The 26,604-nt window shown below is 54.5% G+C and overlaps 1 protein-coding gene across 6 annotated transcripts in view; it reads left to right on the top strand.

The window, feature by feature from the left end:
- The window catches only part of ARHGEF12 (Rho guanine nucleotide exchange factor 12), a 1,284,704-nt gene that overhangs the window by 499,126 nt on the left and 758,974 nt on the right, over positions 1-26,604 (top strand). For all 6 annotated transcript variants that reach the window (XM_069614339.1, XM_069614338.1, XM_069614336.1 and 3 more), the window contains 2 exons: positions 3,692-3,734; positions 4,246-4,351. In XM_069614339.1, the coding sequence (XP_069470440.1) occupies positions 3,692-3,734; positions 4,246-4,351 (149 nt within the window). The remainder of the gene's footprint in view (positions 1-3,691; positions 3,735-4,245; positions 4,352-26,604) is intronic.

Raw genomic sequence — 26,604 nt, 5'->3', positions numbered from 1 at the left:
TTCTGCGGTCCCGCACTCTGTTAAGGGGGCTCAGGCTCAGTCAGTCCTGCTTCCTGGGAGTCCGGAAGATCTTCCTGAAGCTCTAGGCCAGCTTAAAAGCAACGCACACAATCTGGTGTTCCTCTCCCTGGCTATACGGTTTCCAGTAGCAACTCTGTGGAAATTCAACCAGCTCCGAGATGGATGTCCAGGTGGCTTATTTTGGAGTTGATTGGTCCCACCAACTCAAGGGGAGAAGTCGTCCTCGCAGGGGCTTCTGTCATTGCGAACTTGGCGTTTCAGCACAGCACTGCAGCAGGGCTTCACCGGGCAAACCAACGGTCCAGGAGTTGCAGCAGGCGTCCTCTTCAAGTTCTTCTTCGGTTCCTTCGTCCAGTGGTCGACTCTGCCGTCCAAGCCAAAAGACTCTCCTTTTATTCAGTTCTCTCGCATTCATTCCAGCCTAGCTGTCAGTCAACCAGCAGGGTGGCTGTCTTTGCCGGACAGTCAGCTGGCCAATCACTACAGAGTGCATTTGGGTCTCCTAGGAGACTAAGCACAGAGAGATTCGGGCACTTCCCTCACTTCCTGCCTACCCCAGACACCCTGGAGCCAGAGGTAGGCTTCACTTGTGAATCCCGCCAAAGGCAAAATTAACAAAGAGACCAAACCTGGTTTGGCGCGCAGAGTAAATCTCAAGAAGGATCTTTACGCAAGGAAATGGCGAAAAAAGACTAGGTCCATTTTGACAAAAATGGCACCCTTGGGTGCTTTACTGCAGCTCCAAACGCAGCCCGCGGTAAATGCACACCATGGTAGTAAAAACGAAACCACTGCCACCAACCATTCATTGAGAAAAGGGAAGCTAGACAAATGGAATACTAGGTAGCCCCTCCACCACTCTATTGCAAGATAGTGTGTGCCGGGTCTAGAAAGTTACAAAATGTAAGTAAAGTCAATTTCACTTTACTGCTCTGGGAAACAGAGTTGCTTGCATCTTCTACTACTCATGTCTAAACAGCTTGTGGCCCTACATTGATTCATCTTTTTCTTCAAAGACTTCTGAAACATTGTGCAGTACTTCAACCTTTGTAGACGCTTGCCTATTGACTTTGGCTTAGCCTGTTTTAACTGAATGACTCTTATTGGGGGGCATGAAAGTATTTGCCTGCTTAAGAAATATTTTTGGTGTCTTCTTTGCTCCAATAATCTTTTCTCATTTTACTTGCTCTTAACTAATTCTGAATGCCAACAGTAATACATTAATGTCAAAAGCACCCTAGCAATTGAAGTCAGCTGAAGGTGTAGGTCTCTTCAGTATGCCATCCCAAATGGGTATTTATACTGATTCTGAACAAAGATTGTGTAATTTTGAAGTATATTTATGTGGCGTTTTACAGTGCTCCCTTCTGAAGAAGTCTTACATTAACTGACTGGTAGATAAATTAACAATTGTTTATCAAGAAACCCTGTGTGTAAGTTTTTGCTTGAATACCTGTCCCTGTGAACCTCTGTGCAACTCCCCTACAGCTCACATTGACCCCTCTTGAGATGAGCTTGGCTACTCGTCCACACTACCAACTTGTGTAGTACAGACTTATACCTAAGGTTGGGTTACTACTGCCAGGATGTCAGGGTTGTTGTAGTGCACCCTAAGGGTGCTGCATACAATCTTGCCTAACACGCTTAATACCAGAGACCAGATTCTAAGTGCAAGACTGATACTTTGCATCCTTCCTAAAGCGTATACTTATGAGAGATTAGCACACACCACCTTATGTGGAGTGTTATGGGGATACCTAGTATCCCTGTTCTCTCTGCTCCTGTGACAACCCTACAGTTGTGGCTGGTGGCAGTGGGCGTGTTCTACCAACTATTGTGCTATTTTCTACCGCAGACTGTGTCCAACATGGTGGCTCCTTTCTTTTTTCTCCATTTCTCGTGTGCTTGTCCTTTGTTAGCCCTTCTACCATTCTGGGAGTGGGAGGGCTGTGCGTGCTTGCGTGTGTGTTTTGCCTTTGGCAGGAACCCTTAGCTCCTTTGTGTCAGTTGGGGTAGGAGTTTAACACTCCCCTGCCCTTTGTCTACCAGAGTGCCTGAATGGAACCAGTTTCCACTGGGGGCTGGCTGTTCTGATTGGACATCCACCTGCCATTTTCTGTAAAATGCTGAGTGTAGAGGAGTGAGTGGGAAAACCGAATATGAAGTGAGGTTTCTGAGGTAGAAGGCAGTCCGACCACTGGAACAGAATAACCAAAGCTGAAGACTACCAGAGATGCCTGCAGACCCTTCCAGTAACCGTGAAGCGACCACTGCTGTCCTGAACTTGTTTTCTTATCGACAGGTGCTCCGAAGAGGATGACTTGTTCCCTTTTTGCTGAGGGGACCAATCAGCACCAAGACGAGCTACAAATCAAGCCATCTCCCGAGCTGCTGTGACCTTCCGGGGCTGCAAACCGCAAATACCAGGAGATCTCCAAACCATTTGCAGTGCAACATCTTGGCGAGGCTGAATCTGTCCAGAACTTTGGTGAGCTCCAGTTAGATTTCGAGGCACAATCCCACTCATCGAAGTCCCCTCACCAGACCGCAGGACTACTAAATCGAAGATCGACTGGGCGATAGCCATCCTTTGTTGGGGCTGATAGACACCAAAAGCACTGATCGACCAAGGAGATCAAAGAACTCTGTGTCAAGGGTCCTCTCTCGCAACTGCTGATGTGACATCCCATTCAGAGTCCTTCCTTTTGTCACCAGACCGAGCAATCAGGAGACGGGGTCCATTGTTGCTGCACAGGAGAGAACCCAGCTACGTTTGCTTTTTCTAACCTAAGTTACTGTGGACTAAAGGTAGAACTTACCCTAAGCCGAAGAGTCGCCCCAATGTGACTGGAGTGAGTTACAAGGTGTTTGGGTGTCCACCCATACCTCTGGCCCAAGCTTTACAGCTTGTGTCCTTTAGGGTGTCCCTCGCAGGGTCCCTATAACATGTTATTTTTCCTAAGCAGTCTGATTCCAGTGGATAAAGTAGGATACTTTGCCTTTCCAGCTGTTACATAAGACTTTTTATCCACTCCTACACTGACTTTTTGCTAGTTAGTGAGTGGGTTTATAAAGCAGTAGAAGCCTTAAAAAGTGTTACAATAACGTTTAAAACTGCTCAAGTGTGTTTAGCCATCCTTTTCCTTCCCACAGACTTGGTCTTCTATGACTTTATGATCTGAATTCCATTATCGTTTATAATCTGCGAGTGCAGGCCTTTACTAATAACGGTACAATTGTCATTTGTGTTATTCTATGTAACAATTGTAACCGCGAGCAACTACAATTGAAGCGGTCACCATTGAAATGTATTGTTGATATCTCGTATGTGTTTTAGTTATCTAAAAAGAGTATTTACCTACCTCCCTTGTGTATATAAAATAAATATATTTTGATATAACCTAAGTGTATAAGTGTTTCTTTGGATAGTTGTATTGACTGGGTTCAGTGTACGTACTTGCAACTCACATCCTCCTCCTAAAATAAGCCTGGCTGCTCTGCCATTCTACAAGATTCTTTGGGTAGTACAGACTTCTACTAGTAGTTGGGGGACCTGTATACTAAGGGATAATTGTATAGTCTTAACTCAAGTTGACTTTAGGAAAACTTCCCCAACGTGCCGTCTTGCATCACTAACCACATTCTGTCCATGTCTGCCTTTTTTCCACAGAATCTGAAAGTGTCGGTTCCCGAAGATATTGCCATGGATCTAGGTAAATGGCCAAAGGGCACCTCAAAATGTATGGCATGAATTGTTCTGTGTTAAAGAAAAGAAATTGTGGCAGTATAGGAAATGGCATGTAAGGGGAATCATTTGAAACCAATGCATTTTGTTAGTAAATCACTGGGTTCTGAGAGAAATCTAAGCAGGTAGTCCCTTAATCCAGGTCAGTTGTGGGATGGAATCAAGTCAGTCAGTCAGATGGCACTGTGAAATTGAATTGCCTCATCAAAGTGTATATTGTGAGGGAGATGACTGGATTGGATTGTTGAAGGGACTTGCACTTATACATTATGGATTGGAATAACTGCAGTTGCCTGAATTATGAAAGGTGGAGAGGGAGATCATTGGGTCCTGGTGCATTTTTGGGAGGCTGTCTCTGGGATTCTGATGGTATTTTACACCAGTGGCACTGGTGCACGATATGCACTGAACAGGGGACACCAGAATTTTAATGCATTTACGTAGGACCAGACTTGACTCTTATTTCTCCTTTCCAACAGAGAAGAGGCGCCCAGATCTGATTCCTGAGGATCTTCATCGAGTGTATATCCAAAATATGCAGGAAAAGGTCTCCCCAGAAGTGCAAAAGCATCTGGAAGATTTCAGGTATATGCTGCAGATGCACTTGAGGGCTCTGTCACAAACCATCTAACCCTTTATCCCAATGTTGGTGAGATTTTCCTTGATATACATGGCTCTCTGGTCAGATACTACTAGTTATTCTCCGAAGCTCACCAGTCTATGAAAGTTTTGGTTGTTACAGAGCAGCCCCGGCCTAACGCTCGGATGGTAGAGTGGTTAACTAATAAAGTATCCACTTAGCATTAATACCTAGAGAACGTCTACTCACTGTTTTTGTATACAAATTTCTGATGCTTGTGAATCTGCTCAGAATCGCATGCTGTGCATATAGTCTAACATCTAGTGGTAACCGCAGAATATTGCATCTTGTCTTTCGAGGATCGAAAGGGGACGTTGACATGGGCATGCCTGTAACACTAACCCTAATGTGACCTGTAGTGTACCCAAAATCCCTTGCGAGTCGAGGTCCCTCAGATTGTATTTTTCCGCCCAGCAAGCTCGTCGCCTTATACGGAGCGCTTACAAATTGCAGAGTATATTTCTTCCCACGACCTCCAGTTGTGATGTATATTTTGTCCCCTTCTTTGATTACTTCTCAGCCACAGCCGAAGACAACCACTATCTTCGATGGCTTGTGCTCCGGTCAACGCTGTCGACCGCGTGGCTGGGTGTTCATGCCGGGCCTATTCCGTAGGGAGACTGGGTTCCGGGGGTCTTCCATTACTTTCAAGAATGCATTTCTTTCCCCCCTCGCTTTGCCCCTCTGGTTTTGCCATTGCATTTAACCTGAGCTATGGACAGGACACCATTTAAATGTTGTCCTTCTTGTAAAGGCAAGTGCCCCTCGAAGGACACGCACTGGAGGTGCAATAAGGAACAAGTTACTTACCTGTAACTCTTGTTCTCCAGCATGGGTCTGGCATGGATTCACATGCTCATGAATATTCCCCGTCGTCAGGCTGGGAATCCTCGGTAAAGAAAAAACCAGTATCAGTTTCGTTTCTGATCTGTCTTTCGTAGTAATAACCAATCACTGGTCTCTGCGTCATACTGACCACAGCCAATGACTGCCCTCTACCTAAGCACCGCCTCTGGCAGCCATCTTCAGATTTGGAAGCACGTGAAGTGGCAGTATGACCAAGTGAAGAGCCGCAGAGGGGTAGGCGGGAGGGTTCGCATGTGAATCCATGCCAGACCCATGCTGGAGAACAACAGTTACAGGTAAGTAACTTGTTCCTTCTCCAGCATGGGGTCTGGCATGGATTCACATGCTCATGAATAAAGAATACATAGCAGTACACACATGCACAACCACGGGAGGTGGCAAAGGCTCAACATTAAGCATTGCATCAAACTCAACATTAAGCATCTTACCTCCTCACCAGGCTCACCTCAGGCGAACAGGTTGCGCAGCACTGCTTGGCCGACCCTGGACTCCTCCCTGGAATCCCGATCGACGCAGTAGAACTTCGTGAAGGTGTGCGTCGACCTCCACGTAGCAGCCCTGCATATGTCCAGCAGGGGCACACCAGAAAGGAACGCTGTGGTAGCTGCGATCGCTCTGGTGGAATGGGCTCTCGGACGGCCGGGCAGCGGTCGGTTTGCCAAACGATGACAGTACATGATACAGCCGGAGAGCCATCTGGAAATGGAAGCCTTCGAGAGAGCCTTCCCCTGATTGACAGGTCCAAAGTTCACAAAGAGTTGTGACGTCTTCCGAAAACACTTCGTGTGGTCCACGTAGAACTTCAGCGCTCTAGCCACATCCAGCGAGTGCAAAGTCCTCTCAGCCGGCGACGGGAAGAACACAGGCAACACCAAGGGTTCGTTGAGATGGAAGTCCGACGGTACCTTGGGCATGAAGGAGGGGTGCGTCCTGAGCACTACCCTCGTGTCGTGAAAAGTCAAGTACGGGGCCTTGCAGGAAAGGGCCTGGATCTCTCCCACCCGTCGTGCGGAGGTGATGGCCACAAGAAACGCTGTTTTCCACGACAGAAACTTCAACGGGGCTGAGTGCAGAGGCTCGAACGGAGGTCCCATGAGCTTGGTCAGCACCACGTTGAGCTCCCACGCCGGGGCCGGAGCCTTCACCGGCGGGAACGATCTGAACAATCCCTTCATGAACTCTTTCACCAGACGATGAGACCACAAGGACGTCCGTCCCGTGGTTCTGGTGTATCGGGAGATCCCAGCAAGATGAATCTTGATGGACGCGTGTGCCCGTCCAGCTTTGGCCAGCGTCAGCAGGTACGGCAGAACTTGGGGAGCCGTAATCCGTAGAGGGTTAATCTTCTGTGCGTGGCACCAGACAGAGAACCTCTTCCATTTGTGTCCGTAGCATTTAAGAGTCGAGGACGCCCTGCCCTTTGCAAGAACCTCTCTGCAGTCGGCCGGTATGTCGTATCCTCCAAACTCTAGCGCTGCAGGAGCCAGGCCTGCAAGTTCAGCGATTTCGGGTCATGGTGGAGGATGGCGCCTCCTTCCCTGGAGAGCAGATCCGCGTCCACCGGCAGCTTGATTGGCGGGGACGCTGACAAGTCCAGAAGGTCCGGGAACCATATCTGCCTCGGCCACGCAGGTGCGACGAGGATCATCCTGCACCGTGACCTCTTGAGCTGGTTGACGAGCCGGATTAGCAGTGGCAAAGGAGGGAACGCGTAGAGGAACAGGCCCTCCCAGGGGAACGAGAAAGCATCGCCCATGCTCCTCGCCTGGGGAAACCTGCTGGCGAACCTCCGGCACTTGGAGTTCGTCGCCGTCGCGAACAGGTCGATCTGGGGTGTGCCCCACCGTCGGAAGAGGCGATCCACTAGATCCTGCCGTAGTTCCCACTCGTGGCACGAGCGCAGCTCCCTGCTGAGTGAGTCGGCGATGGTGTTTTTTTTCCCTGCCAGATGAAACGGCACCAGAAACATCCCCTGGGCGACTGCCCAATGCCACAGGTCCTGCGCCTCCTTGGACAGTGCTGGGGACCTGGTTCCGCCCTGTTTTCTGATGTAAAACATGGTGCTGGTGTTGTCGGTGTAGATCCTCACCACCTTGCCCTTGAGGGACGGAAGGAAGGACCTGAGGGCCCAAAACACTGCACGGAGCTCCAGGACGTTGATATGTAAGGATTTCTCCGTTGGGAGCCAAAGGCCCCTTGCGTGCAGATTTTCGGTGTGCGCTCCCCACCCTTCCAGGGAGGCATCCGTTGTCACTGTCTCCTGGTGGGCTGGGGTCTGGAAGTCCATGCCCGCCGTCAGATGCGCGCGGGTGCCCCACCACCGGATCGCTCGTCGGAAACTCTCGTCGAGTTTGATCCTTTCCTCGAAGTTGCCCGTCGTTTGGATCCAGCGCGCGTCCAGGAACTCCTGCAACAGGCGCATCCGGAGCCTGCACATGGGAATGAGGTAGATGCAGGAAGACATCATTCCGAGGAGGGACTTGATGGACCTCACCTTGGCCGCGTCGGCCACCAACATCAGCTGCACCTTGCCCAGGATGGTCCTGGTCCTCTCCTCCGACGGGGAGGCCCGAAGGGACACTGTGTTGAGCCTCGCTCCCAGAAACAGAGTGTCTTGCGCGGGTACCAGGTGGGATTTGGCGTAGTTCACGGAGAATCCCAGGTCCGTGAGAAGTTGGACGGTCCTTGCCGTGTGGACCACGGCGAGCTCCCTTGTCTTGGCTCGGATGAGCCAGTCGTCCAGGTAGGGGTAGACGTGGATCCCTTTGCGGCGCAGCTGAGCCGCCACCGGTGCGAGGCACTTGGTGAACACCCTGGGTGCCGACCGTAGACCGAAGGGGAGGGCTTTGAACTGGTAATGCCGCCCTTGGACCACAAACCTGAGGAATTTTCGGTGCCCCTTCAAGATGGGAATATGGAAGTAGGCATCCTCCAAATCCAACGATGACAGGAAGTCTCCTTCCTCCAGCTGACCCAGGACGTGCTGGAGGGTGACCATCCGGAACTTTTGCGCCTTGATGAACTTGTTCAGACGTCGCAGGTCCAGGATGGGGCGCCATCCCCCCGTCTTCTTCTTCACAAGGAAGTATCTCGAGTAGACTCCGGAGCCCCGAAGCCTCTTTGGGACGAGTTCGATGGCGCCCTTCTTGAGCATCGCCTTCACCTCCCGGAGAAGTTGAGGGACGTGAAGTTCTTTCCTGGCCACGGGGGGGACGCGCGGACACTTTCTTTGAAACTCGAGCGCGTGGCCCCGGGCCAAGGCGTCCAGCACCCAACGGTCGGTGGAGATGGACTCCCACACGCTGACGAAGCTCGCCAGCCGGCCTCCCACCGGGGTGCTTCGGTGGGGGCCGACCCCCCGGCCGGTTCAATCCTGCTTCGACGAGGCTTTAGCGTCTTGTCCTTGGCGACGACGGCGGGGTCCGCCAGGCTTGCCTCGTCCTCTGTAGGCCTCCTGAGATGACAAGCGGGCCGCTTGACGGTAGGAGGAGAAACCGCCGCCGGAACCTTTGGAGGCGCCCTTGCCGCCGCTGCTCCGAAAGGGCGTCCGTCGTTGTTGCAGAACTCCAAGGGCCCGGCCGTCTCGGTGTCCGCTTTAATGGCCTGAAGGGAATCGTCCACCGTTTTCCCAAACAGGTTGTTCCCATCGAAGGGCATGTCCAGGACTCTGGTCTGAACGTCTTGACGGAAGTCCGTAGCCTTGAGCCATCCACGCCGCCTAAGGCAAACGCCGTTGCCCAACTGGCGGAACCCAGTGTCGGCGATGTCCGTCGCAACGGTAATGGCGTGGTCCGAAGCCACCTCACCTTCCTGCAGGATCTCCAGGGCCTCTGCCCTCTTGTCGTCCGGCAAGAAGTCCAGCAGGGGAGCCAGTTTGTACCAGAGCTCCCTGTCGTATCGGGCCACGATAGCCAAGGCGTTGGCAGCTTTAATCGTCGTTGCTGCAGACGAGATGACTCTGCGTCCCATAGCGTCCAATTTCTTTCCCTCGCCGTCCGGTGGGGAAGTCGATGTGGAGGCCGCACCCCCCCCCCCCGCTTTTTTCCTGGCCGCCGCAGAGACGACGGAGTCCGGGGTAGGCTGCGCCCAGAGGCACAGGGGGGCCGTGTCCGGGACCCGGTACTTTTTCTCGTACCGGTCTCTTCTAGCTGGCGTCGTGGACGGGTTCTTGAGGAGGGTGAGGCCCTCATCCCAAATGTCGTCCAATAGAGGCACCGCGAGGACCCTCTTCCTCTTGGCCTTGCGCCGCTGATAAAGGAAACCTTCCTTCTTCTTCTCCTCAGGGCAGAGTTGGAAAAGCTCGGATGCCCTGGCGATCATTGAGTGGAACGATCCAATCTCGTTGGGCGGAGAAGCCCTGGTGGGAGGCGATGACGGTACATCCTCATCGTATACCTCGTCGTCCGTACCCGTCGCTGCCGTGTCAGTCCCCGTATCATCCCCTCAGGTGGACGGGGAGGAGGGCTGGAAGGGGCGCGACGGCTGAAAAGGAGGTGGAGGGTGGATCCTTCTTTTCTTGGTAGGGGGAACACCAGAAGGTCCCGGTTCTGGGTCCCCCGACGGGAGAGGTTCCGTCGGCAACGGTAGTCTCGTCCTTATCTCAGAGCATAAGGACTGTATAGCCAACAAGATGGCCGCCGAGTTGTCTCGCGGCGCTGGCAGAGGGGAATCCGACGGGCGATCAAGGGCCCCGTCGGTACCCTCGACGATGTCGTCGTCACCTGCGTCGGGATCCATCCCGACGGGCCGGTCTTCTTCCACGCCGAGGCCGTGGCTTAAGACCTCGACCAGCTCCTCCTCCGAGGTTGAGGCCGAATCTACGACGACGCCCTGCCCCCCCTTTTTCTTCCCCACGGGGGATTTCACGGGGGTCCTATCGATGGGCACAAAAGAGGACTCCCTCCGAGGTGGCAGGGAGACTCTGAGCCCCGAGGTCGCCACCACTGGTGTAGCCTCCACAGGCTGAGCCAGGGCCGCCGCGACAGTTTCGATAGAGGACTTGGCCGGATGGATTAAGGCCTTCACCACCTTAGGTGCGCTCACCGCCTTATCCTTGAGGGGGGGACAATGCCTCGCTCCCCCTCCGCCTTCGAGCTCGACCGGGGCCTCTCCAGGAGCTTCGCCGGGTGCTCGGCCTTCCTCTTACCCGACCCAGAGCGTTGGCTCGTGGTTGATGGTGCTGGGGAGGGTGCGCCCTGCCTGGCGCCCGTAGAGCCCGACCGTTCGGCGCTCCCGGTGCCAGCAGACTCGCGGTGCTTGGCCTTATGTTGGACCCCCGTCGCCGGGGCGTCCTCAAAGGTCTTAGAAGACCGCTCGGATTTCTTCCTCTTCTTCTCGCCGGACGGGCTCTTCCCTACTAGCCAGTTGGCGAGACGTTGATGGCGGTCCTTCATGGTCCGCTCAGACATGTTGCTGCAAAACGCACAGTTCTTCTCCACGTGCGTCTTGTCCTCATGTAGGCAGTAAAGACAAAAAGAGTGTTCGTCCTCCTTGAAGACGTTCTGCAGCTGGCATCCAGGGCAGACCCTGAACAGCTTTCCGGGCGTCGAGCTTCCCTTCTCCTGGGCCATGGCCGGGCCTGAGAAACTTCTGGAGTCCTGCAAAAGCGTAGCTCGACGAAATCTTCACCCTTGAGGGGCGCAGACGAATCCGAAACGGGTCCCCGTTGATCGGATGGAGAGTCGGTGGAGCTTGAGGCTCTTTTGACCGAAAAAACGAAGTTTTTGAGAAAAAACGTGAAGAAATAGCACTAACGCTCGAGAGCAATAGCACGAGGATCCCAACACATGAACGTGCGGTAAAAATCTGAAGATGGCTGCCAGAGGCGGTGCTTAGGTAGAGGGCAGTCATTGGCTGTGGTCAGTATGACACAGAGACCAGTGATTGGTTATTACTACGAAAGACAGATCAGAAACGAAACTGATACTGGTTTTTTCTTTACCGAGGATTCCCAGCCTGACAACGGGGAATATTCATGAGCATGTGAATCCATGCCAGACCCCATGCTGGAGAAGTGTCTCCCTCGATAACCACGAGGCGTCCTGTCAGTCTCGTCAGCTCTTGTGTCCTGAGACGATCAAGGAGAGATGAGTAAAACGGTGGGCGGCCTACACCATGATGCAGACCGAGGGGAGTTCCCATTCCCCTCCACCCCCAACACAGCCGCAGACGCTGAGTTCTGAGGATTTAGGCAAAGGCAGTGGCTCTGATACGGATGCCATCAACCTTTCATCGGAGTGAACGCACTCCGAACCGTCTGTCCCCGGCAGGCAGGATGATAGTTTTGCTATGTGGAATGTTCATCCCGGTGACAGGGACGCACCCACTACCCATAAAGGCAAGCACACAACCTCCAGTGCCGCTTCGACGGATTCGCCGGGACGGCCTGAGGCACTAACGGGTACGCTGAGCTCCTCAGCGGCACCTGCCGATCCAAGCAGTCGGCAGCCCTCCCAGTAAGCGCCATGCGTCAGGGCACTCCAATGACAAGGGTGCAAGCACCAAAACCCACAAGGCTCTCGAGACGCCTCCTTAAGAGCGTGCCGATGCTCAAAATGCCATTGACGTCGAAATCTACGGCAAAACTGCCGAACATCTGCGAGAGTCTTGCAAAGATTGTTTCGGCGGCCAGTAAGACTAAGGACAGGTCCAAAGACATGTCCTCACATCACAGAAGGCAGGAAACCTATACTGAGAGCCCCCAGCCTTTAGCTCAACCTCTCTGACAAATCCCGACGTTCCAAACAGGTAGATCCCCCAGGAGGAGCCCTTTTCCCCCCCTCTGGCTCCTCCTTATGGACCAGGGATAGGTTTGAGGGGTGTATGAACAGGCTTGTAAAGTTTGTGGACTTTTCAGAGAGGTGTATTACTCCCAAGAGGCCTAGGGGAGAGGACTTTTACCCCACAATGTCTAAATTTCAGAGGTCCTCCAACCCTCTTCATGAGGAGAGCTTTGACCTTACAGATTTTTACCAAAAGCTGACCCATTTGAGGACCCCACTGGCCAGGATCCAGATTGGGGGGGATGAGCCACTAGTGGATAACCCACCATGGATGTCACCAATGATCCAGACACCATATGCATTGATCCCCCCGCATCTCCACGTGTTCGCCAGGCATCTCCTATAGATGACCAGATGGCTTTTAATGCCATTGTGAAAAAAGCAGCCGAACATTTTCAGAAAGCCACGCAAGTGGTCCAGGACTCCAGCTTTGTGGAGGATATTTTAAAGGAGAAGCCACCTGCCAGTCCGGCTATCCCTTTACTAAATTCTTAAGCGGTGCTTCGCCCCTTCTTTACTTACACTTTCATAGACCAGGGCTGTGAACCAAAGTGTGAAAAACATTTTTGCCCCTCCCCTACAGACCCTCTGTATATTCGGGGACATGCCAGATTCCCTTGTAGTCATTACAACAAGAAAGAGAGCAGGGGTACCCTTGTCCAAGGGTGAGGCACCGCTGGAAAAGGACTGCAAAAAACTCTACGCCCTAGGGAAGCGTGTTACTACTACAGCAGCGTATTCCACCAGGATTGCAAACAATACCACGCTATTGGCCAGCTACTGCGATGTTCAGTGGAACCTGCTACAGGAGGGCCTGCAGGAGGGCCCTGAACCAGTATGTTGATGCCTGCTCACGATTGTGTGAGAGGGTAGACGAGTAAACCATAATATCCTTAAGAACCCCCTAGATGCTGCAGAGAAAGCAGGGAGAACCTTGGCCAAGGGTACCCTTTTGAAAAGACACGCCTGGCTAAAAAACTCAAGGTTCAAGCCTGAGGCGCAAGCAGCTCTCATCAACCAACCGGCGGAGGACTCAAACTTGTTTGGTAAAGCTGTAGATCTGGCGCTGTAGATCTGGCGCTGGAAATGGCGAAAAACACGAGACTTTGAAATCTTTACACCAGATCACTCAAAGGCCCTTTCAGCATCCAGGTGGGAGTTCTCTGCGCTCCTTTCGCGGACAGTCGTATTCAAGTTCCCCTCATAACCAATACGGCATGGGTAACACGTGGTCCTCAGGACAAATGTCCGCTGCCTCCAATCAAAATCCACTTAGAGAACAGCGCTATGGGAAAGGAAGGGGTCGCATTGCCACCCCTAGACACACCTCGGCCTCCAGTCAGAAATGATCCGGGTCCCCGCCCATGCCTCCCTGGTCGGGGGACATCTTTTTTCACAATTTATTATTTTTTTTGGGGGGGGTCCCCCCAACCTCCTTTTTTTGCTAAAAACCCCCTTTTTTTCCCTAAACGAAATCCTAAAAAAGATATATATAAATTTTAAAAAAATTTGACCTGTCGACCAATTGTCCTGTCAACCATTTGACCGGACACCATATAACATCATTCCTACATGCATGGGAGGGGATTACCACAGAAAACGTCACCCATGGTTACTGCATAGAGTTCAGCCGACCACCTCGATTCAGACCACCAAAGTCCAGGCGTCTAACACCAGAACACCAGAAAGTCCTGCTGCAAGAGGTTGAAACCCTGCTGGAAAAGGGCGCTCTCGAAGTTGTCCCCGTTCTACAGGTAAACCAGGGTATTTATTCAGTGTACTTCCTTGTACCCAAAAAGGATCTCACCATGCGCCCTGTGTTAGACTTGCGCCCAGCGAACAAATTTGTCAAACCTCAAAAGTTTCGTATGGTAACACTGCAAGAGGTAATTCCCCTACTAACGCAGGGGGGGGTTACATGGCAACATTGGACATGAAAGATGAATACTTTCATAGTTCAATGTTGCTGGCACACAGGAAATACCTAAGGTTCATGATACAGGACAAACACTTTCAGTTCAAGGTCCTTCCCTTCGGCATTGCCTCAGCCCCAAGAGTAGTCACAAAGTTGCTGGCTGTTGCAGCAGCTCACCTGCGCATTCAGTTCATCCCAGTATATCCTTACATCGACGACTGGCTCATAACATGGGACTCTTACGGAACATGCCTGTCAAACACCCAAAAGACGATAGACCTACTCTTTAGTCTGGGATTCTCCATAAACGAGAAGCAATCCAACCTAGATCCCCGCCAAGTCGAGCAGTTTCGGGGGGCCCTGATTCAGACAAAAGACGGCCTGGTCTTCCCCTCCAAAGAGAGGGTTCAAAACATGCTGTTTCAAATCCCTCACTATGTAGCCGGTCGAGAGGTGACGGACTGTTAGGGATGATGGCATCCTGCATATTCTTGGTCCCTCATGCACGTTTGCTTTGTGCATACGCCCCATGCAAGAGTGGCTCGACAGGAAGCGGCGTCGGACCAGTGCACAATGGGATGACCTAGTGGTTGTCTCAGCAGCACTCCTTCTCTCAGCAGTGGTGGTCGAGGGAACGGGAAAACCTTCACCACCACCACCACAATAGAAGCCACTCTCACTAAATACGCAACTCTCACGGGATGGGGAGCTCACCTCCTCCAGCAGACGGAGCACAGCATTTGGTCCCCAGCAGTAGCATCCAACCACATAAACCTGTTGGAGCTGCTAGCGGTGTTAAAAGCTCTGAAGGCTTTTCAGACACAGTTGCAGGGAAAGACAGTACTAGTCCTCACAGACAGCACCACAGCCATGCACTACCTGAACAAACAAGCAGGCACTCACTCTCCAGGGCTATTGAAAAAGTCCCAGAACGTTTGGAAGTGGGCTCTCGGATGCAAGATATTCCTACTGTCTCACCTCAACATGTTCGAGGGGAACGCAATCTTCTGGCAGACTTGCTCAGCAGAGATTTCCCACTACCCTTGGAGTACGAATGGTGAATACACAAAGACATTTTGTCTCCGTTTTCGCCGAATGGGGCTTCCCAGAGATGGACATGTTCGCAACTCTGGAGAGAACTCACAAAGCCCAGATTACGCCTCCAGGTACCCTTAGAACCGTTCCAAGGGGAACAGTCTCTGGATAACATGGTCAGGGAAATTTGTGCACGCTCCCCTGCCCCCACCATTCCCCCCATTAACCACCCACCCCCACCCCGAATGCCCTCGACTCCCCTACTCAAGATTGTGCACAAGGTGCACCAGGAACCAGACACCATGATATTGGCGGCCCCGATGTGGGCCTGCCAACCTCCCATCTGATGGAGATGTCATTCTGCCTTCCCTTGAAACTACCTTGCCCATGCAACATGCTTCTCCAGCACGGGATCTGGCATGAATTCACATGCTCATGAATATTCCCCGTCGTCAGGCCGGGAATCCTCGGTATAGAAAAAATCAATATCAGTTTTGTTTCTGATCTGTCTTTCTCAGTATTAACCAATCACTGGTCTCTGGGTCATACTGCCCCCAGCCAATGACTGCCCTCTCCCTAAGCCCCACCCCTGGCAGCCATCCTCAGATTTTTACCGCACGTTCAAGTGTTGGGAGTCGTCATGCTTAGCTCTCGAGCTTTTGCTGCGTTTTCGCGCTTTTTAAGGAGATTTTCTCATTTTTTCGGTTAAGAGCCTCAAGCTCCACCGTTTCTACTTCCGATCAACGGGGATCCGTTTCGGAGTTTTCTACGCCCCTCAAGGGTGAAGATTTCGTCGAGTTACACTTTTGGAGGATTCCAGAAGTTCCGAGGCCTACCCCGGACATGGCCCAGGAGAAAGGGAACTCGACGCCCGGGAAGCTATTCAGGACCTGCCCTGAATGCCAGCTTCAGAACGTTTTCAAGGACGACGAGCATTCGTTATGCCTCTACTGTCTCCATGAGGACAAGACGCACAAGGAGAAGGACTGCGCGTTTTGTGGAAACATGTCGGAGCGGACCATGAAGGATGGCCACCTCCGTCTCGCCAACTGGCTGGAAGGTAAGAGCCCGCCAAGCGAGAAGAAGTCTGAGCGGTTTTCTATGTCCTGTGAGGGTGCTCCGGCGACGGGGGCCCAACAAAAGGCTAAGCACTGCGAGTCCGGGCTCCTTGGCTGCCAGGCAGGGCGCACCCTCCCCGGCGCCATCGACCATGAGCCAACGCTCTGGCTCCGGTAAGAGGAAGTCCGAGAACCCGGTGAAGCTTCTGGAGAGGCCCCGGTCGATCACGAAGACTCCGGCAGAGGGGGAGCGAGGCTCGGACCCTCCCCCGAAGGTGAAGGCGCACAGAAGGTGACGTTGGTCGTGATTCACCCTGCTAGGACCTCGATTGAGGATGTTGCCGCTGCCCTGGCTCAGCCTGTGGTGGCTACACCAGTGGAGGCGCCCTCAGGTACCAGAGTCTCCCTGCCACCGCAGAGGGGGGAGTCTTTCAGGCCCATCGAGAAGACCGCCACGAAGTCCTCGTTGGAAAAGGGGGAGAGGGGGTGGTGGCCGTTGTGGATACGGACACGACCTCTGAAGAGGAGCTCATCCAAGTCGTGGGGGAGACCCAGCCCATCGGGAGGGATCCCGACGAGGGTGACGACGACGCAGACGAGGCTCCTCAAGAGCCCTCGCTCCTGTCGTTTCCGGCGCCGCAGGACACCTCGGCGGCAATTTTGTCAGCCATCCAGTCCTTATGCTCGGAGATAAGGACTAGGTTGCCCCTTCCCCCGACGGAGGAGCCTGAGTCAGACCCGACGGAGGATCCGGAGCCAGGACCATCGGGGAGCCCACTGCCTAAGAGGAGGACGACACATCCTAGGCCTCCTCTCCCGCCTCTGCGGCCTTCTCTGCCTTCCCCCCCGGTCCACTACCCACGGGGATGATACAGGCATGGACACGACTACGACGGGTACGGATGATGACGACGGGACGTGTCCCCCGTCGCCCCCTGCCCGGGCGTCCCCGCCCGACGAGATTGGATCCTTCCATGCAATGATCTCCAGGGCATCCAAGCTCTTCCAGCTCTGCCCCGAGGAAAAGGAGGAGGGTGGGTTCCTCTACCAGCGGCGCGAGGCTAAAAGGAAGACGGTACTCACCGTACCACTTCTTGATGACATCTGGGATGAGGGGCTTGTCCTCCTCAAGAACCCTGCCACGGCTCCTGCGAAGAGGGACCGGTACGAGAAGAAGTACCGGGTCCCCGACGCTGCCCCTTTGTGCCTTAGGGCGCAACCTACCCCGGACTCGGTCGTTTCAGCGGCGGCCAAGAAGAAAGCGGGGGGGGCATCGGCCTCAACCTCCCCTCCGGACGGCGAGGGTAGGAAACTGGATGCGATGGGACGACGGGTCATCTCATCTGCAGCGAAGACCATCAAGGCGGCCAACGCACTGGCCATCGTAGCCCGCTACGACAGGGAGTTGTGGTTCAAGATCGCCCCTCTGTTGGACTTCCTTCCGGATGCCAAGAGGGCTGAGGCCCTGGAAATCTTACAGGAAGGTGAGATTGCCTCGGACCACGCCATTACGGTGGCTACGGATATCACCGACACCGGTTTCCGTCAGTTGGGCAACGGCGTTTGCCTGAGACGACGAGGATGGCTCAGGGCGACGGATTTCCGCCAGGACGTTCAGACCAAGGTTTTGGACATGCCCTTCGATGGGAACAACCTCTTTGGCAAGGAGGTTGATGAATCCCTTCAGGCGATCAAGACTGACACGGAGACGGCCCGTGCACTGGGTGTGCTCCAACAACGACGGCCGTCCTTTCGGAGTTCCGTAGGCAGACAGGGTGCCTCCAAGGGAGCCGGCAGCAGCTCCTCTACTTACCGTCAAGCGGCAAGGTCTTCGCCGCAGGAGGCCTACAGGGGACGTGGCAAGTCAGGTGGATCCCGCCGTCATCGCCAAGGTGGTCAAGGAGGCAAAGCGGCCTCCAAACAAGATTGAACCGCCCGTCGGGTTGGGCCCCCGCCGAAGCACCCCGGTGGGAGGCCGGCTGACGAAGTTCGTCGGCGTGTGGGAGTCTATCTCCACCGACCGTTTGGTGCTGGATGCCCTGGCCCTGGGGCACGCCCTTGAGTTCCAGAAGTGCCCCCGCATTTCTCCCGTGGCCAGGAAGGAACATCATGTCCCTCAACTGCTGTTGGAAGTAAGGGCGATGCTCAGAAAAGGTGCCATCGAGCTCGTCCCGAAGAGGCTTCGGGGCTCCGGAGTTTACTCAAGATACTTCCTCGTGAGGAAGAAGACAGGAGGATGGCGTCCCATCCTGGACCTGCAACGAATAAACAAATACATCAAGGCACAGAAGTTCCGGATGGTCACCCTCCAGCATGTGCTGGGACAGCTGGAGGAGGGCGATTTCCTGTCGTCGTTGGAATTGGCGGATGCTTACTTCCACATCCCTATTCTATAGAGGCACCGAAAGTTCCTCAGGTTCGTGGTCAAAGGGCGGCACTACCAGTTCAAGGCCCTCCCGTTCGGATTAAAATCGGCGCCCAGGGTGTTCACCAAGTACCTAGCACCGGTGGCGGCACGGCTGCGCCTGCAGGGGATCCACGTCTACCCCTACCTGGACGACTGGCTCATACGGGCAAGGACAAGGGAGCTCACCGTGGAACACACTGCAAAGTCTGTCCAGCTGCTCACGGACCTGGGGTTCTCAATCAACTTTCCAAAATCCCACCTGGTCCCGTCGCAAGTCGCCCTGTTTCTGGGAGCACAGCTCGACACCGTGGCGCGGCGGGCCTCTCCGTCGGAGGAAAGGATTAGGACCATCCTAGGTCCAGTGTTCTAGGAAAGGTGCAACGTCTACTGGCCACGGAAGTGGCCAGAGTGAGGTCTATCAAGTCCCTCCTCGGAATGATGTCCTCCTGCATTTATCTGGTGCCCCATTGCAGACTTCGGATGCGGCCCTTGCAAGAATTCCTCGATGCCCACTGGATCCAGACGACAGGCAGCTTCGAGGACAGGATCTAGCTTGACGAAACGTTCCGTCAGGCGATACAATGGTGGGGTGTAAGCGCTCATCTGACAGCGGGAACAGGCTTCCTAGCCCTGGCCCACCAGGTGACGGTGACGACGGATGCCTCCCTGGAAGGTTGGGGAGCGCACACCGGGGGCCTCCACGCGAGAGGCCTTTGGTGCTCTGAGGAGAAGACTCTCCACATCAACATCTTGGAGCTCCGCGCAGTGTTCTGGGCCCTGAGGTCCTTCCTTCCGTCCCTCAAGGGCAAGGTGGTGAGGAACTTCACCGACAACACCACCACAATGTTTTACATTCGGAAGCAGGGCGGAACCAGATCCCCTGCCCTGTCCAAGGAAGCCCAGGATCTTTGGCATTGGGCCATCGCACAAGGGATGTTTCTGGTACCCTTTCATCTGGCACGGATAAAAAACACCATTGCCGACTCACTCAGCAGGGAGCTGCGCTCGTGCCACGAGTGGGAACTGCGTCAGGATCAAGTGGACCGATTCTTCCGACGATGGGGCGAACCCCAGATTGATCTCTTCGCGACGGCGGCGAACTCCAAGTGCCGGAGGATCGCCAGCAGGTTTCCCCAACCGAGGAGCATGGGCGATGCTTTCTCGTTCCCCTGGGACGACCTGTTCCTTTATTCATTTCCGCCGTTGCCGTTGCTACTCTGGCTCGTCAACCAGCTCAAGAGGTCCCGGTGCAGGATGATCCTCGTCGCATTGGCGTGGCCGAGGCAGATCTGGTTCCCGGACCTTCCGGACTTGTCAGCGTCCACACCAGTCAGGCTACCGACTGACGCGGATCTTCTCTCCAGAGAAGGAGGTGCCATTCTTCATCACGAACCAGAGTCGCTGAACTTGCAGGCCTGGCTCCTGCAGCACTAGAGTTTGGAGGATACGACATCCCGGCCGACTGCAGAGAGGTTCTTGCAAAGGCCAGGGCATCCTCCTCTCTCAAGTGCTACGGACACAAATGGAAGAGGTTCTCTGTCTGGTGCAGGGCACAGAAGATTAACCCTCTGCGGATTACGGCCCCTCAAGTATTGCCGTACCTACTGTCTTTGGCCAAGGCTGGCCTATCTCATGCTTCCATCAAGATACATCTGGCTGCCGTCTTATGTTACACCAGAACTACAGGACGGGCGTCCTTGTGGTCTTGTCTGGTGAAGGAATTTATGAAAGGACTGTTCCGATCATTCCCGCCGGTGAGGGCCCCCGCCCCGGCGTGGGAGCTCAACGTGGTACTAACTAGGCTCATGGGGGGGCCCCATTCGAGCCCATGCATTCAGTGCCGTTGAAGTTTCTGTCGTGGAAGACAGCATTCCTTGTGGCCATCACCTCTGCACGACGAGTGGGTGAGATCCAGGCCCTGTCTTGCAACCTACTTGACTATTCACGACACGAGGGTGGTGCTGAGGACGCACCCCTCCTTCATGCCCAATGTGCCGTCGGACTTCCACCTCAACGAGCCCTTGGTGTTGCCAGTTTTCTTCCCGTCGCCTTTGTCGCCGGCTAAGAGGACTCTGCACTCGCTAGATGTAGCTAGAGCGCTGAAGTTCTACGTGGACCGCACAAAGAGTTTCCGGAAGACATCACAACTGTTTGTGAACTTTGGACATGTGAATCAAGGGAAGGCTCTCTTGAAGACTTCCATTTCCAGATGGCTCTCCGGCTGCATCATGCACTGTCATCGGTTGGCAAACCGACCGCTGCACGGCCGTCTGAGAGCCCATTCGACCAGAGCGATCGCTGCTGCTAAGGCGTTCCTGTCTGGTGTGCCCCTGCTCGACATCTGCAGGGCTGCTACGTGGAGGTCGACGCACACCTTCACGAGATTCTACTGCATCGACCGGGATTCCAGGGAGGAGTCCAGAGTCGGCCAGGCAGTGCTGCGCAACCTGTTTGCCTAAGGTGAGCCTGGTGAGGAGGTAAGAGTTGCTTAATGTTGAGTTGTTGTATTGCTTGATATTGAGCCTTGTGCCACCTCCCGTGGTTGTGCATGTGTATACTGCTATGTATTCTTATATTCATGAGAATGTGAATCCATGCCAGACCCCATGCTGGAGAAGGAACAAGTTACTTACCTGTAACTGTTGTTCTCCAGCATGGGTCTGGCATGGATTCACATGCGAACCCTCTGCGGCTCTTCACTTGGTCATACTGCCACTTCACGTGCTACCAAATCTGAGGATGGCTGCCAGGGTTGGGGCTTAGGGAGAGGGCAGTCATTGGCTGGGGGCAGTATGACCCAGAGATCAGTGATTGGTTACTACTAATAATGACAGATCAGAAACGAAACTGATACTGATTTTTTCTGTACCGAGGATTCCCGGCCTGACGACGGGGAATATTCATGAGCATGTGAATCCATGCCAGACCCATGCTGGAGAACAACAGTTACAGGTAAGTAACTTGTTCCTTTCACAAGACAAGGGGGAAGCACTTCATCCATGCCCTAAAATTCTCAATTTAGAGGTGTTAGGCAATATTGTATGCGGTGCCCTTTCGGTGGATTACAACAACCTTGACCTCATGGCAATAGGAACCCAACCTTTGGTATAAGTCTGTACCAAACATGTTGGTAGCGTGTTGAGCAGCCAAGCTTATCTCAAGAGGGGTCAATGTGAGCTGAAGGGGAATTACACAGAGATTCACAGTGACAAGTATTCAAATAAACGCTTACACACAAGGTTTCTTGATTAAACAGTTATTAATTTATTTAAGTTTTGAGTAAGCCACCTTTGTAAGGGATCAGACGCACACAGCCACGCACACGGCCAGGCACAGGCACAGACGCACACGGCCAGGCACAGGCACAGACGCACACGGCCAGGCACAGGCACAGACGCACACGGCCAGGCACAGGCACAGACGCACACGGCCAGGCACAGGCACAGACGCACACGGCCAGGCACAGACGCACACGGCCAGGCACAGGCACAGACGCACACGGCCAGGCACAGGCACAGACGCCACGCACAGACACAGACACACCCGGCCACGCACAGACACAGACACACACACCCGGCCACGCACAGACACACACACCCGGCCACGCACAGACACACACACCCGGCCACGCACAGACACACACACCCGGCCACGCACAGACACACACACCCGGCCACGCACAGACACACATGCGCAGACGGCCACGCACAGAGACACATGCGCAGACGGCCACGCACAGACACACATGCGCAGACGGCCACGCACAGACACACATGCGCAGACGGCCACGCACAGACACACATGCGCAGACGGCCACGCACAGACACACATGCGCAGACGGCCACGCACAGACACACATGCGCAGACGGCCACGCACAGACACACATGCGCAGACGGCCACGCACAGACACACATGCGCAGACGGCCACGCACAGACACACATGCGCAGACGGCCACGCACAGACACCCATGCGCAGACGGCCACGCACAGACACCCATGCGCAGACGGCCACGCACAGACACCCATGCGCAGACGGCCACGCACAGACACCCATGCGCAGACGGCCACGCACAGACACACATGCGCAGACGGCCACGCACAGACACACATGCGCAGACGGCCACGCACAGACACACATGCGCAGACGGCCACGCACAGACACACATGCGCAGACGGCCACGCACAGACACACATGCGCAGACGGCCACGCACAGACACACATGCGCAGACGGCCACGCACAGACACACATGCGCAGACGGCCACGCACAGACACACATGCGCAGACGGCCACGCACAGACACACATGCGCAGACGGCCACGCACAGACACACATGCGCAGACGGCCACGCACAGACACACATGCGCAGACGGCCACGCACAGACACACATGCGCACACGGCCACGCACAGACACACATGCGCACACGGCCAGGCACAGGCACAGACGCACACGGCCAGGCACAGGCACAGACGCACACGGCCAGGCACAGGCACAGACGCACACGGCCAGGCACAGGCACAGACGCACACGGCCAGGCACAGGCACAGACGCACACGGCCAGACACAGACACACCCGGCCACGCACAGACACACACACCCGGCCACGCACAGACACACACACCCGGCCACGCACAGACACACACACCCGCAGACGGCCACGCACAGACACACATGCGCAGACGGCCACGCACAGACACACATGCGCAGACGGCCACGCACAGACACACATGCGCAGACGGCCACGCACAGACACACATGCGCAGACGGCCACGCACAGACACACATGCGCAGACGGCCACGCACAGACACACATGCGCAGACGGCCACGCACAGACACACATGCGCAGACGGCCACGCACAGACACACATGCGCAGACGGCCACGCACAGACACACATGCGCAGATGGCCACGCACAGACACACATGCGCAGACGGCCACGCACAGACACACATGCGCAGACGGCCACGCACAGACACACATGCGCAGACGGCCACGCACAGACACACATGCGCAGACGGCCACGCACAGACACACATGCGCAGACGGCCACGCACAGACACACATGCGCAGACGGCCACGCACAGACACACATGCGCAGACGGCCACGCACAGACACACATGCGCAGACGGCCACGCACAGACACACATGCGCAGACGGCCACGCACAGACACACATGCGCAGACGGCCACGCACAGACACACATGCGCAGACGGCCACGCACAGACACACATGCGCAGACGGCCACGCACAGACACACATGCGCAGACGGCCACGCACAGACGCAGACGGCCACGCACAGACGCAGACGGCCACGCACAGACGCAGACGGCCACGCACAGACGCAGACGGCCACGCACAGACGCAGACGGCCACGCACAGACGCAGACGGCCACGCACAGACGCAGACGGCCACGCACAGACGCAGACGGCCACGCACAGACGCAGACGGCCACGCACAGACGCACCCGGCCACGCACAGACGCACCCGGCCACGCACAGACGCACCCGGCCACGCACAGACGCACCCGGCCACGCACAGACGCACCCGGCCACGCACAGACGCACCCGGCCACGCACAGACGCACCCGGCCACGCACAGACGCACCCGGCCACGCACAGACGCACCCGGCCACGCACAGACGCACCCGGCCACGCACAGACGCACCCGGCCACGCACAGACGCACCCGGCCACGCACAGACGCACCCACGGCCACGCACAGACGCACCCACGGCCACGCACAGACGCACCCACGGCCACGCACAGACGGCCACGCACACGGCCACGCACAGACGGCCACGCACACGGCCATGCACAGACACAGACGGCCACGCACAGACACAGACGGCCACGCACAGACACAGACGGCCACGCACAGACACAGACGGCCACGCACAGACACGGCCACGCACCCCTCTCTCTTCCTGGAAGGAAGGCCAAACACGATGTCAAAGGGAAGAAAGAGTCCTTCAGGGAGCCAGGCTAGGCCAAAGTCAATTGGGCAAAAGTCTGGTTGAGCTTGAAGCAATTCTTGAAGGTAGGTAACAGTCTTGCACAATGTTTTAGAAGTCTTTGTAGAGAAGAAGAAATCAAAGCAGGGCCACAAGCTGATTAGGCTTGTGAAGTAAAGAAGCTGTTAGCAACTCTACAGAGCAACCAAGTCAATTCTCAGCAGAGGACAAGTAAGATTTCAACAAGAGGTAAGTTCTCTTACACTGTACAGTATCTTTGGTTAGAGGAAAAGGGCTTTGGCTGGCTTCTGTTCCTGTGCAGCTCTGCAGACCCCGTGTTCCTGGGCCTCAGTCGTGGGGACAAGAGGGCAGACGTCTGGAGATCTGCACTGCAATGGGATGATTGGTGACAGAAAAGTACCAACTTCTATTCAGTGGCACTTCGCGGTTTCAGCTCCTCGCGTCTAAGCAAATAGAAAAAATAGTAACACCATGGACTCGTGGAGTCTGGAGGTTCTTCCTGCTGCTCTTGGCCAACTTAAAAGCAACGCACACAATCTGGTGTACCTCTCCCTGGCTATTTGGTTCCAGCAGCAACTGCAGTAGAAATTTAACCAGCTCTGAGAGTATGTCCAGGTGGCTTACTCTGGAGTTGATTGGCCCCACCAACTCAAGGGGAGAAGTGGTCCTTGCAGGGCTTCTCTAGTCAAAACGAAATTTGAGTTTCCGCACAGCAGCAGGGCTTCACCGGGCAAACCAATGGTCCTGTAGTTGCAGCAGGTGTCTTCTTAAAGTTCTTCGGATTCCTTCGTCCAGTGGTCGACTCTGCTTTCCACTCCAAAAAGCTTCGCCTTTTATGCAGGTTTCCCCCATTCATTCCAGCCTGTCAGTCACCAAGCAGGGTGGCTGTCCTTGCCGGCAGCCAGCCGGCCAATCAACTAAGAGTCTCGTAGGAGACTAAGCACAGGGAGTTTCGGGCACCTCCCTCGCAGCCATAGGCGGGCTTCACTCGTGAATCCTGCCAAAGGCAAAATGAACAAAGGGGCCAAACCTGGTTTGGCGCGCAGGGTACATCTCAGGAAGGACCTTTCCACAAAGAAATGGCGAAAAAAGATGACTGGGGCCATTTTGACAAAAATGGCACCCTTGGGTGCTTTACTGCAGTTGCGAATGCAGCCCGCGGTAAAAGCACACCACAGTAGTTGTTAGGGAGAATTCTCATGAATGTGCTAATTCCCTCCACCTTAGAGACCCCCAGCAACTCTGCTGGATTGTGAGGACTTGATTTTTACCTGCAGTGTGTGTGAGCCTTTTTTCCCACTCTCATATGTATTTTGATGTGTTTTTTTACTCTTGTGTTCTTTGATTATGGTGTTTTAAGACAACTCCATAGGCATCATCTTTTCACGCGTGTTACACAGCACCCTCAGTGCAGTGACACAGGGAAGCCGTTTAGGCTGTCCCAAGGTTTAAATACCTTCTCTAGGATAAACTGTTTCCCAGAGAATGTAAAGTTAAATTGACTTTACTAGTCTTTTTAAATTCCTAGACCCAGCACACACCATCTTACAATAGAGTGCTGGAAGGGTTACCTAGTATCCCCTATGTCTAGAAACGCATGCAGCAGTCAAATGCTACCCTTTCCTATCAAAATGGCAGTGGCAATGGTTTTACAATGAATTACCATGATTTTTCCTGACCGTGAACACTAGTAGCTAAAAATCACGGGAGCTATGTTTTTCAAGATGGCGCCTGAGCCTCCTTTTGTTTAAACAGGTCACAGTCTTCTTTTTTCGCCATTTCTTTTTGGAAAGGTCCTTCGAGAGTTTGTCTTTGCTCTGCAAACCAGGTTTGGTCCCTTTGTTGCTATGCGTTTGGTGGGCTTCAGGACTGAAGACCGCCTCTGGCGCCCGAGTGTCTGGGGTGGGCAGGAAGTGACTCCCTGTGCTTAGTCTCCTAGGAGACCCAAATGCACTCTGGCATGATTGGCTGGCTGACTGTCCTGCAAGGATAGCCACCCTGCTGGGTGAGTGGCAGCTACGCTGGAATGAATGGGAGAAAACGGTTTAAAAGGCGAGTCTCTTGGACTGAAAGGCAGAATCGACCACTGGAACAAAAGAACAGAAGACGGGCTGGAAGAGGACAGCTTCTGCAACTACTGGACCGTTGGTTTTCCCTCT

Source organism: Ambystoma mexicanum, chromosome 9, assembly GCF_040938575.1.
Source record: "Ambystoma mexicanum isolate Mex_15411 chromosome 9, UKY_AmexF1_1, whole genome shotgun sequence".
Taxonomy (NCBI): domain Eukaryota; kingdom Metazoa; phylum Chordata; class Amphibia; order Caudata; family Ambystomatidae; genus Ambystoma; species Ambystoma mexicanum.
The sequence above is the reverse complement of the archived record's forward strand: the minus strand, read 5'-3'. Positions and strand labels throughout refer to the sequence as shown.